General features: G+C 36.1%; 1 protein-coding gene across 1 annotated transcript; it reads right to left on the bottom strand.

Moving 5' to 3' along the window:
- Positions 1-2,659: 2,659 nt before the first annotated feature.
- ttc38 (tetratricopeptide repeat domain 38) lies at positions 2,660-12,437 on the bottom strand. Its single transcript, XM_052531987.1, has 14 exons — positions 12,292-12,437; positions 11,679-11,756; positions 11,510-11,591; positions 11,015-11,186; positions 10,110-10,283; positions 9,774-9,849; positions 8,912-9,031; positions 8,730-8,789; positions 7,478-7,516; positions 6,669-6,750; positions 5,254-5,419; positions 4,383-4,542; positions 4,223-4,296; positions 2,660-3,057 (listed from the first exon to the last, which is right to left on the bottom strand). The coding sequence occupies exons 1-14, from the start codon at positions 12,319-12,321 to the stop codon at positions 2,970-2,972; spliced, it is 1,401 nt and encodes a 466-aa protein (XP_052387947.1). The 5' UTR covers positions 12,322-12,437; the 3' UTR covers positions 2,660-2,969.
- Between the last annotated feature and the right edge of the window lie 1,003 nt (positions 12,438-13,440).

Below are 13,440 nucleotides of genomic sequence, written 5' to 3'. Positions count from 1 at the left end.
TTTTTGGCAACCATAAAACATTTTTTCAGGATTTGTTTTCTTCTTCTGATGAATAGAAAGTTCAAGATAACAGCGTTTACTTGAAATATAAATATATTATAACATATATTGTTACTGTCACTTTTGATCAATTTAAAGTGTCCTTGTGGAATAGTATATATATTTGATTTATTGAGTCAAACTGGAGACTTAAAGCGTGTAAGATTCATTTGTGGTGCTAGATAGAGAAATTATAACTAGTATTACTATATCTCTTAGCTCAGTCTTTGTTAATACTTTACACTTACTTGTTTAATATATAACGTTTATTATATGAATCATAACATAATTCAGAAGTTTAAAGTATTTTCTAAGAGATCAGAATCAATTTTCACCTAGTGGAAGATGAAATGAGGGTAAAAAAATAAATAAAAAATTCCACCAGGATATGATGAGAAACATCATAGAGACTTACTGGTCCATGTTCAAGAAACCATTCTGCATACCCTAGCAACCACCTTTAGCCACTGCAAAACCCTTACAACCACCTGAAAGACTCGAGCAAACACAGTAAGGCCTTTCAGAAATGTACGATTTGAGTTCAGTTATACAGTGATCCTTCATTTTGATCCTTTATTTGAACACAATCCCTCCCCTTTCGTTCTCAGTCTTTGTAGTTCTCAGACTTTGCAAAAGTAAAGTTGTATTATTCTTCATCTAATCACCTCAACAAAACTGTATGTGGTCATTGGTTTATTGCACTCTGCAACAAAGTGCCACGAAAGACGGATTGAAAATGTCAAGTCAGCGTTGTGCCTTTCCTCTGTGCCTTTATCTTTAACGATGAAGGCCTGTGCCGCTAACTACCCCAGTTATAATCACATCAGTAAGAGCTTTGTGAAGACTGGGTTTACCAAATATATCAGTAATACAAAGATTCAATTTCAACACAGTTGCCACAGCAGCAACTCGAGGAGAATTTATGAGTTCTGAATTGTTTTCTTGCCTCTCAAGACAGTGAATGACCGCTGCTTGGCTGAAATGTTAAATCTGTGAAACGTGTCTAAATGCTGATAAGAGACTCAAACAGAACATAGATCAGCGATTTAGAGCGACTCCTTGGCAGACCTAAATATTATGATCTCCGTTCCCTTGGCAAATGTCTACGGTGATTGTTGGATAAACACTCTCTAAACGGGACCGAGCGGATGAAATGCAATTCCTTAAACAAAAACAGAAGAAAATGTCACATTTAAGAATGAAAAGCTGTGTGGTTTATGGGCTTAATTATTTTCCAGTATTCAGACGTATTGTTTGACGTGAAAGGAATGGCAGAAAATTCTGTGATGTTTACATGGACATGATGGCACTGTGCATATTCTGTTGAAGGTGTCAGAAAAGCTTGAAGTCACAACAAATAAACCTCAAGTAAAGTGTTTGCAAGCATAAAAGGGAAAGCAACAGTGTCTGTAATAAATCATGAATCAACATTGCATAGCATAGCGTCACATTTGCTGTTCGCTGACTAGGTTCACAAAACTAGGGTCAATTTCTAAACAGCCAAGCCAAGTTATATAGTTATAACTGTTTCACCTTATCTGATAAGAAATGCAATCATTATTAGTGTCAGCATTGCCAAACTTTTGTACATTTATTTTTAACTGTTGTCAAAACAGCAGCGGCTTATACTTATCACATCATCAGATTGATCTGTGCAAAACAGCGGAGCCAAAGCACAACTCAAGTAATGACCACACAATGTTCATCAACAAGTAACTTGTAGTTTTATGCTCCATCCACTAGGATGCACATCGTGTATCAACCAAGAAAAAAAAAAAGGCCAATTGATGATGCATTTTCCATTCATTTATCCTTTGTTGGATCTTGGCGGTATATTTCTGCAAATGCAGGTACTGGAACAGGCCCTTAGTTTGTGTCTTACAGTAAGGGGTTAAAAAGTACTTAAATCATTCACCCAGTTCACTCAAAATTCATTCAGGTACAAAACATATAGGCCTGACTGTCTTTGAGTGAGCAAGTTTTTCAGTCGTTCATTCAACCATTCAGAATCAGTGGTTCATTCAGAAAGGAAAAAAAGTATTTTCTTGCCGTTTGCAGTGAGTTACACTAGTCCATTCTGCTGCGGATTTGTTATAAACTATTCTCATTGGTGGAGCAGAAACTGACAAAGTAACTGGCCATATATTGTGTCTGTTATTACAACTCAGTGAAGCGTATCTGTGTGTGACCTTTTTAATAATTCATGTGGAAGGGTTAGCTGTTAGACAACGTTGGGCAAAAGCTGAAATTATGATCCTCTCTCCATACACACTGCTGTCCTGACAGTTCTTCTGTTTGATCTACAGATCGCAGGCATCGTTCTGTCTCAGATCCTCATTTCTGAGATCCAGAAAGAGATGGGATCTGTCATGTAGAGGCAGCAGACAATCCTTTGCAGTGCCGCCAAACTCTCTGACATTCTGGAGTGATGCTTTCATTCTGCACCGACTGCTCTCTCACTTCCAACACAATTTCCTTTCAGTTTCATTTCGCTCTGCCTTGGAGCCAGTTCTTATTTATTTGCTATTTTGGTTTACATTTTTTCAGTTATTTGATAAAAAATAAAAATAAGTTTGTAAAGGATTGCTATTTTTTTCATTACAAATTCAAAAGTCTGGAGTCATATTTTTAAGTTTATTTTTAGTGCACACACCACTGAATGATCATGGTCATTTGTTGCATGTCTGCTGTTTGGACTTAAATCATGCAAAATGAAAATCTTTTCAACGATTTCCTTGCAATGTATAGACTAACAGTTTGACATTGTTGGAGGAGTGAACCCATTAAACACAAGACTTTAATCGGTGCTGCTCTTGGGCTGTACTCAGGCTCTCTGATCTGATGTCTATAGTCAAATGTGCTAGGAAAGTGGCCTGTAATTAAACTGACAGAGAACAGGCAGTTAACCATGTAGGGAAAGGGGTCTGAATTTAAACATGTAAGGAGTGGGCTCTCTGGATCAGCCGGTCTGTGAGCGGGGAGTTTGGCCGCACTGCGTCTCTCTCGATCAGCATGGATCTAGGGACAAAAACACACAACACCTGCTTCCTCAGAAAGTGTCCAAGAAAGTTCCTGCAGGAGAACATTTCTGTCTGAATGAGGCATTTTAAAAATATTCACGTGCACTTCATTTTATGCACGACCTGTGAAGAACAGGTGGGAGTTTGCAGTTTGGAAGAGTTTCGATTTTTGAGCACTGAATACTGATGAAATGCATCATGTAAATTTCTGGTTGAATCTGAATTACACAGAAATACCTGGCATCTGCGGACAGTTTGGTTATAATTAGCACATCAACTAACATGACAATTCATCTTTAATGGGAACCCTGTGGGCTAGTATGGGAGTTTTTACTAATTTCTACATGAAAATGAATGTTGTGTGCCTTTGTTCACAACCAGTTCAAAGGATGCAGCGCATTTTCAAAGATTTTTCTTTTTTGAAAGGCCACGGCCTTTTGATCTATTATTTTGATCTTCAGTTATCTAAAGTATATATTTTTGTGCACTATTAGCTTGGAAAGACATCTGTGTTAATAACACAGATTCATTGATAACGACTAGGAGGGTAAAAAAGGAATCAGTTCCCTTAAAACTCCCAAGTTAAAAAACACAGGTTTAAAGAAACAAACATTCTCATTACATAAAACTCAAACTCTATCAAATGCAATTTCAAATTCGATTTTTTCCACCCACAACAAACAAAAAATGCGTGAAGTATATTTATAATTTTTTTTACAAATTAATATAAATTTTTAATTTAATTTCTATTTCACTGTGAAAACTAAAACATATTTTTTTTTATTGCTGCTGAAGCTGTTTGACAAATACATTCATATATTTAACCAGACAAATAATATTAACCGAACTGAATGATTTGTTTATTTTTTATTTTATTTATTGCTTCTTCGTGGAACATTATGAACACACCTATTATGTCAAATAAAATTATTATTACTTTTATTATTATTATTATCTTTGATCTCACTTCTATTTTCAAAATGTTTGAAGCATCTTCTAGATTCTGCCAGAGGTATGTAAACTTAACATTCTTTCTGCATAAGGACAATGTTATGTGTCTCAAACTTAAACTGTGAGCTTAACAACTCCTTTAAAGTGCAGCATTAAAGCACAAAAGACAACAAATTAGTTATTTGAAAACCATTTTCCACTTTCATGTTTACCTGGCAAACCGTTGGTGTTCTTTGTCTCCTGACTTCATGGCAGCATGAATAAGAAGCTGACTGAAAACATCTCTCTGCAGAAGAACAAATGAAGAGTTTGTTTAGAATGGAATCACTGCTTATCTTATATGTATTGTACAGTAGTGAAGCGGTTGAAGACCTGAGCGTCACTGCCCCCTATCTCTACAAAGCGGTGTTTGATGGGTTTGAGCAGCTCCACGGCCTGACTGTAGTTTCCCTGCTCATACTCCAGCAGAGCCTGACACATGGGCAGCCCCACACGCTCTGTTATCTGGAGCTGATGGTTCTCTGCCGGGTCTCTGGAGGAGGGAACGTGTTAAAATGGACATTTCACAGAATGGGTATTTGTGCACAGATTCCGCAGTGACTTCCAAAAACGTGACATGCAGGACACAGAAATACTGTAATATATATATATATATATATATATATATATATGTATATATATATATATATACATATATATATATATATATATATGTATATATATATATATATATATTTTAAAGACACTGCAAAAGATTGGAGTTTAGTTTGTTGATTTTCTTCAGGTTTATTAATTTATCCAAACTTTACTCCAATGGTGAGTAGAAATAAAATACAGTGTCAACCCAAAGGTCTTATTTTATTAGAAAACACTGCCTTATTTGAACAGATGCTTTACTGAAAATACAGCTCCCAGAGGATTCCTCTCCATCATGTCATCTTATAAACCAAAGCATGCCGACAAGGAATGTATTTTTGTGCTTGGTTATACTCTCGATACACTCGGTGCTCATTCTGTTCAACTTTTACCGGACGTTTGTTTTGGCTGCTGTGACAAATTGGAATAAATATGCATACAGCGCATCAGCCTAGAAAACCCTAGTCTTCCCCGGAGCAGGGACATTTCTAAGAAATCAAGACACGCTACATTCATCCACAACTCATCCTCCACAAACTCCCACCCGTGAGCAGAACCTGGCTGTAATGTAATCTCTTGAGTGGGTTATGTAATGTTTGCGGCTCACTTAGCTAGTTCCTGGAGACTCTCCAGCAGGCGCTGAGTGGTGGTGGTCTCCTTGCTGCCCAGGGAAACCATGAGGAAGTGAAGGTCATTGAAAAGTAACGTGTGGTCCTCTGTATGTGGCTGGGTCACCTGCAGCAGCTCTCGGTAGCGGTCCTTCACGCTCACACCTGCAATGAAAAACATTTTATACACATAGCCGCACAACTTTTGATGCATTTCAGCACATTATTCCTGTTATCAACCAACCACATTCAGTCTCTGAACCTTGCCGACCAGCAGCAAAACCAGCCAGACAGCGAGGGACGCTTCACTGGCTGCTAAATGCATTCATAGAACACAAACTAAAAAAAAGCTGCATGGTTTGCAGGGTATTATAATTCGCATGCTTTAAAAGTCTTCAGATGCTACTTCATTAATAACAAGATAAATAATTGCACTATTTGATCTAAATTAGCATTATGACTACATACTGATTAGTATTTCTAGTTAATGTTTCTGTAAAGTTGTTTTAAAATATGTTTTGTGAAAAGCTTTATAAAACCTGACTTGACGCTTTTACCAAAGACCTTAAATGCATCCTTGAAAACAGATCATGATGTCAGTACTGTGCCCAAAAATAGGCTTAATAAAATGGAGCAAGAGCAGTTTTATGTTACGTAAGCCATTTTTCAAATCAGATCACCCTAAGATCAAGGGCAGAAAGGTGGAACTTCCCTTTATCTTCTCTGTGGAACGTCACAAATCCTCATGTTCCAAAGGATAAAATATCTTCTAGGTGACCTGAACTTCACAGATTGCACAATACATGTATCTTCGTTCAAGAAACATGAAGAGAAACATGTTTTCTCAAGCCTTAACAAGGAACTTGATAGCAAAAATGTTCTTAATCAGCACTTTTGCATCGTCTAAGCTTGAGATAGTTTTAAATAGTTTTTCATTTTTCAGAGAATGTATCACTTTTTTCTTATAAGGCAAAATTGCTTTAATGTTTTTTTTAAGCATAAATCAGGATTTTTTTACATATAAATTGCATAAAGATTAGTGTATCTTTTATATTATCATTATTATACAAAATCAAACGAATTCCGGTGTCTTTTCTGTTTGAATTTAGCCCAGTCCTGTTATTTATAATACAAGCCATGCCCACATTTTCTTTACCAAAAATACACTGCTTCAGAAACATGCCTAACAATATTCATATATTTATATATTATTATTAAGATTTGTTATATTCTCGCACAGACTTTAGACAACCTGCACTGATTAAACGCTCAAAAGCTAATGTGTTCAGCATGCCCTGGCTATTGATGGATTCCGAACAGAAACGGACTCAACAGAAAGATTTGTCTGCTCCTGCTCAGAGACCGTGAAGTGGATTGGTTTCCAACTCTATTTTGAGTTGGGATGATATCTCACCCTCCAGCTCTAGTCTGTAGAGCAGTGAACAAGAGTCTACGATGTCCAGCATGGCTCCAGACTTCACACAGCGCTGAGAAACCTGGAGAAAGGTTTAAATGTCACATTACCACTATACACATTACACATCTTCTTTAACATTATCACATAATCTTATGAGTCCGACAGGACGTGAAATCAATTCATACACCGCAGGATGTATATGGACACTCCTTTATAATCAACAGTCCATTGTTAACAGGTGCAAAAAGATTTTGAAAGATAAAGAATTATCAGTTATTAAATGAAAAACATCTAATTACCATTTACTGATGGTCTGTTTACAGTGTGTCCCTACAGTAAATGAGTGAATGATTCCTATAAATTCAAGAGTCTAGTTTAAATGTTTTGCACTGACACCCATATACTCTTGTCTAAATCAGTTCAACTTTTACCAGCCTGAATCTGTCACAATCCGTACTGAACACATGGCATGATTTACACTTCTCATCTGGTATGGCTAATTAGATTCACTGTCTGCCTGCAACATTTATCTTACTCTTGAAACAGAAAGTGTTGTAGTGGTACCGTCAGTATTATTAGATGGCACTATCTTTGATATACACTGAATGTTGTAACAGATTCAAGTACCTTGGTACTGACATGGTACTCCAATGCATTTTAAAGAATAGCATGCTATTACCATGATACACAGAAGAAAGAAACAAACAAAAAAAATGGTATTAAATTGGAAACCACTGTAGTATTATGCCACTTCTTTGTTAGTAAGTAAAATGTTAGTAGCATGTGCACAGTAGTAGTGCACTGACCTGCTCATCAAAAATCTTCAAAGCGTCTTCATAATTCCCCTGTGGAAGAAAGAGAATAAATCGCATATATGTAAAAAGAAACAATTACTGTAATGTGTTTATATATATATATATATATATATATATATATATATATATATATATATATATATGTATGTATAGTATGTGTATGTGTGTATTATAAACCATTTTTGAGATGTTTAGAGGGGGGGTGAAATGCTATTTCATGCATACTGAGTTTTTTACACTGTTAAAGAGTTGGATTCCCATGCTAAACATGGACAAAGTTTCAAAACTTAAGTTGTACGTTTGAAGGAGTATTTCTGTTCCAAAAATACTCCTTCTGGTTTGTCACAAGTTTCGGAAAGTTTTTTTCGAGTATGGCTCTGTGTGACGTTAGATGGAGCGGAATTTCCTTATATGGGTCCTGAGGGCACTTCTGCCGGAAGAGCGCGCGCTCCCGTATAACAGAGCAGAGAGAGGCTGAGCACAGCCTGATCAGAGCGAGAGCGTCGCGAAATGTCACAAAAGAAGTGTATTTTTGGTTGCCAGGGCAAGACAACCCTGCACAGATTACCAAAAAAACAGCATTAAGGGACCAGTGGACGGAGTTTATCTTTACAGAGCATCAACGGAGTTGTGCAAGTGTTTGTGTTTGTTCCCTGCATTTCTATAATGCTTGTTTTACAAACAAAGCGGACGGATTTGCGAATCGTTTATTTCTTAAGGATGATGCAATCCCAACGAAAAAGGGTCACGATCGTGTGTTGGAACCGCAGGCGGTGAGTAAAACTGCTTCAAATATCTCTGCCTCCTTGTTAGTGCGTCCACCTCCCATCGGAGACCCGGGTTCGAGCCCCGCTCGGAGCGAGTCATTGCTGCTGCTGCTCTCATTCAGTTTCAGCCTTCACAGCTGTCACAGCTTCCAAACGCTCTCAACGCAAAAGTCTACTGGCGCTTGTGATTTTTAGCTCCGCCCACACGCCACGCCTCCAGGCGCTCGTGTTTTTCCAGGAAAAATCTGGAACAGACTATCTTTCTCTTATGAATATAATAAAACTAAAGACTTTTTGGAGTTATGAAGGATGCAGTACTACTCTATAGGTACTCAAGATTAACATGATATTGAGTGAAAACGAGCATTTCACCCCCCCCTTTAAAATGCCTGAGGTTTATGAAGTGAATGAACAAACAAATGGATAAAAAAAATTTTTTTGTAGTGGTTATAATTTTGTTGCCTTTTCAATTTTACCTTTTCAATGTGATATAGAGCCCAGTGCCAGTAATTATGGCATGCCAACATGTCACACACCTTTAAAGGAGAAATAAGAAATAAGAAATTGACACGATACACTATTTGCTACACAGTTTGCTTCTACAAGGTCTTCTACATGTTAATCTTTCTATGTTCTCTGCAGTATTTCTGAGACTGACCATCCAGTCTTTCTCTGTAGAGGCCATGAATTTCAGTCCCTTGTCCATCTCTGCCTTCATCTCATGGACATGAGCCACAGCGTGGACACTCCAACCATCCTCAGGGGTCAGAGCCAGGGCCTGCAGGCATAATGCATTACAATAACGGTGCATTCAGTTAATAAGGAATTATAAAGTTATTTGGTAACACTTTAGAATAAGGTTCCATTAGTTAATGTTAGTTAACTACTTTCGTTAACATGAACTAAGCAAGAACAATCCTTCTACAGCATTTATAAGTCTTAGTTCATGTTAATTTCAACATTTACTAATGCATTATTTAAATCAAAAGTTGAATAACTGTATTTTCATTAACTAACATTAACGAAGATAAATACAGTAATAAATGTATTATTCATTGTTTGTTCATGTTAATTAATACATTAACTAACATTAACTAATGGAACCTTATTCTAAAGTGTTACCAGTTATTTTATATAGCAGATAATACTTTAATACCTACTTTAAATGTAATTGTATTCACTTATTTGCTGGTTTAACATTAACAAGTAAAATAAATAAAAAAATATATAAGAGATTTTTTCTGTGTGGGGAACTATAAAATATTCATTGTCCAGTAGACAGGACTTAATTGGAGTTGAGAAAATGGTTATTATAATTCTGTTTGTTTTCACTTTTGCAAGACAAGCACAGCAAATTTACTGTGTCTACTGTATAAAAAATGTTTATCAGATAAAATATTAATACAGTTATAATCAATATTGCATGCTTAATAGCCGAATTAGTCATTTATTTACATTATAGTGTCATAACATTAAAAAGTAGTGAGCAATACTAATAAACAAAAGTTAAACAAAACTACCTCTTTTGCCATTTTTTCAGCTTCATCATACAAACGAGTCTCAAGAAGCCCAAAGGAATACATCCCTTTAAGATAACTGGAGAAAAACATCCAATAAAAACAACATTTTATAGCTAAACATTTCATTTTCAATTTTACATTTACAGGAAATTTTAAAATAGTTTTAATCACATAGACCAATCTCGACTTTTGAAAGGTATAAAGAAATAAGCCTAGTAAAATAAAAAATAAACAAAATAATTATTAATAATTATCAAAGTATTAAAATTCATCACATGGTAAAAAACACATCTAAAGCCAGCATTTAGATTGGTTGAGCACTGGCCAGGCACCTACCTGTAAAACGGCATATGTGGTTTCCAGTGCGGCAGAACCCTGGCCACAGAGTCTCTCATCTGAGTCTGTTCACCCAGGTAGAAGAACCCGTCATGAGCAAACTTGAGTGCCAGCATGTCTGTGGGGTGATCCACCAGAATCCCCTCCCAAACCTCACAGGCCTTGTGCAGGGCTCTGAAACACACCATTCAATCTACTGTACTTCATTCATAACAATTCATTTAACATTTACACAACGATGTTTTCTATATACTACTATAGTATATATTCATATTTTAATTAGCTTTTATTCTATACTTCTATTTACCATTGTAATTTTAGTAATTCAGTATTTTTTTTTTTTTTTTTTTAGGTTTCTAATTTAATATTTATATTTTATTTCACATTTATTGCAGCTAATGAATATGATTTTAATAGCTTTATTTTATAATACTGCACTACAGTCAAAAGTATCACAAATCCCTTTCAAACCTGACATTTATTTTTTTACTGGCTATAATGTATAAAATATGTTAGTCACCTCCAAACCCTCTTTTAAAAGTGATTTTTTTTTTACTTTTGGTTTTACTAAAGCAAATTAATTAGTGCTGAGAACTGAAATTATGGGAAAACTTCTGTAAGAAAGGCTTCTTTATTCAAAGACTTTAATCAGACCTAAACTTTCACTTGACAGTCACACGTTTTATTGCCCAAGGATACAGTGAAGATGAATCTCAAAAGAACCAATTTATAACTGCTTGTGGGCCAAAGGCAGCTTGGCTTAAAAATAGTCAGAAAAAACTCAATTTATTACATTGGCTGCAAAATCTCCATGCCATCCACCTCCTGTGTAGGAGGATGTGAAATGTTTGTTATGTCACCAGTGGAGTGCTCTTGTACACTTGGTCTGCTTTGTGTAAACTCACCCTTTAGAGAAGAGCTCCATGGCTTTCACATGGCTCCTCTCTCTGGCCGTGAGCTCCTGAGAGTTCGCCAACTCCAGGGTCCTCCTCACTGCGCTGGCCAATCTCTCATCTCGCAGGACTGAACTTCCTGTTCCCACCAGCTCCAGCCCAGTAGAGATCACATGACCCATCACTGCAGCACATATAAGAGACTAATGAGGACTTAGGAAAGCCGTGAATGGCTTGTATCACCGTGAAGGAGCTTATCTTGCAATAATAACCAGATGAATGTACATTATCACTTATTAAAAGGCTACTTACCGAATAAATAAATAAATAAATGGACATTATTGATTTCTGAGATAAAATTACTTAAAATATTATATGGGAAATCACTGTGGAGTAATATACAAAAACATTTTTACAGGATACTACTATTTAAATCCAGAGGCCATTTACAACATTGTTTACAGTGACTTTTAACAGAGTGCACTGTTATGTGTTGCAATCACATACCAAAGTCCGGGTCTGCAGCTTTGACGGATGTAATACAGCCTTCTATTCCTCCCAGTGTCTCATTGTTACGCCAGGTCACATACTGATCACCAGAGACAGTAATTTTCAGGTTATTATATATGCATCAGCAAAAGCACTCAGTTATCACAGTATCAGTATGTATATGTACCTGAGAGAGTATAGCATCGTATAGTTTACAGGCCTCATTACTGCTGGTGGACAACGGCAGACCTTCAGATTTCCATGCCTGACAACACATGCACAACACAGATGAAATTCTGTATGAAGGGTAATTGAAAATGTTGGCCATGTAAGATTGCTTGAATTAGTTTTGTGCCCCCAAAGCAATATTTAATACAATATCTGTTGCAATATACAGTGTAGAACAACATGCAAAACCCATTAACTTTACTTCTTCTACCAAGGAGGAATTGATCTATTGTGATAAAGAAACTGCTGACAACCCGAAACCCTTACAGTGTTTCTTTTCTTTTGTTTTGCATTTATTCTTTACATTGTTTACAGCGCTACGTTAGTAGGTGGTATTTTATACAAAGTTGTTGTCCTGTCTGTAAAGTGCACTGCAGACATGGTGAAATAACATTTCGTTCCAAATTTCGGGTATTTAATAAATCAAAACAAGCAAACGCTTACGAGATATTTGGAACGAATTCTGATTTGCAGCTTGCTACTTTTATCTCGATAAACCCACACCCAGATTGCTTGCGAAACTATTAAACTTGTATTGCCAATTACACATTGTAAACAAATTCCTAACTTACCTTGCAGTCTCTGAAACTCGAGACGTTCATTCTCACAGCCAGAGGTATCCTTCAGCGATGAGTCTCGTGACGCGAGTCGTTAGCTTCAGCCTTCGAAGCTGGACTCGGATCACCCTGATGAATCATTTGGATCGGTTCACAAAAATGGAGTTGGTGCGAGCGGATCTCGAGTAAATGTGCTCTCTTTCGAACACGTCCGGCGTCATCCAAGATAGATAATGAAAAAAGGTTCTGAAATAGTCGAAATGGGACACATAAAATTACAACAAACTCAATTTAACAATAAAACTTAGTCGAAGATGTGTTACTGGACCATTTTAGCGCATAATATTCCAAAATATCAAGAAAGGTGATAAAATAATTCAGCGAATCATTTTACTAGAACCGTTCTTTGAACTGTGTAAAGTTGAACTGAAGTGCTCAAGGGAACCGATTCGAGAAATGAGTCAAACTTCCCCCCGCCATTATGAATGCACAGGGTTGTTAATGTTAAAACTGGAAATCGAAAGTTGTTTTTTTGTGCTGCATAAGAATTTTTTAACGTTCCCTATTTCCAAAGGTCAAGATTTTTTACAGCAGTTTCCCTCTTATATGCATTTTATCGTTGTGAATTTTTAAGTCTGAAAAGATTTGCTTGATTTTGTAAAGATTTGAATAGCGAATTTCCCTTTCCTCAAGCAAACACCAGTAACGTTACTTGCAAAGGTGCAAATGAACAGTGGCAAGAGGTATGTTTTAGGTTAAAATGTATATATACTGTATGTTCCTGTGTCTCAAGTGGTAGAGCATTGCTTTCCCAGGGAACACAGGTTAGGTAAAAAAATGTTAGCCTGAATGCACTGTAAGTGTATGTATGTGTGCGTGTATATATATATATATATATATATATATGTATGTATGTATGTATGTATGTATGTATGTACACAGGCAAACAATTAAATGCTTCATGGTAGATATGAAAAATAATAATAAACGCCACAATTACAATTACCTATGCAAATATATACACACACACATATTATATATATATATATATATATATATATATATAATGTATTAAAATATTCATATGCAGATATCACAATCTTAATGGGTTAAATCTTGAAAGCTGACCAACATTGCAAAAAAGCACATCAAGGTATAATACAT

This window comes from Carassius gibelio, chromosome A18 (assembly GCF_023724105.1).
Source record: "Carassius gibelio isolate Cgi1373 ecotype wild population from Czech Republic chromosome A18, carGib1.2-hapl.c, whole genome shotgun sequence".
Taxonomy (NCBI): Eukaryota; Metazoa; Chordata; class Actinopteri; order Cypriniformes; family Cyprinidae; genus Carassius; species Carassius gibelio.
The sequence above is the reverse complement of the archived record's forward strand: the minus strand, read 5'-3'. Positions and strand labels throughout refer to the sequence as shown.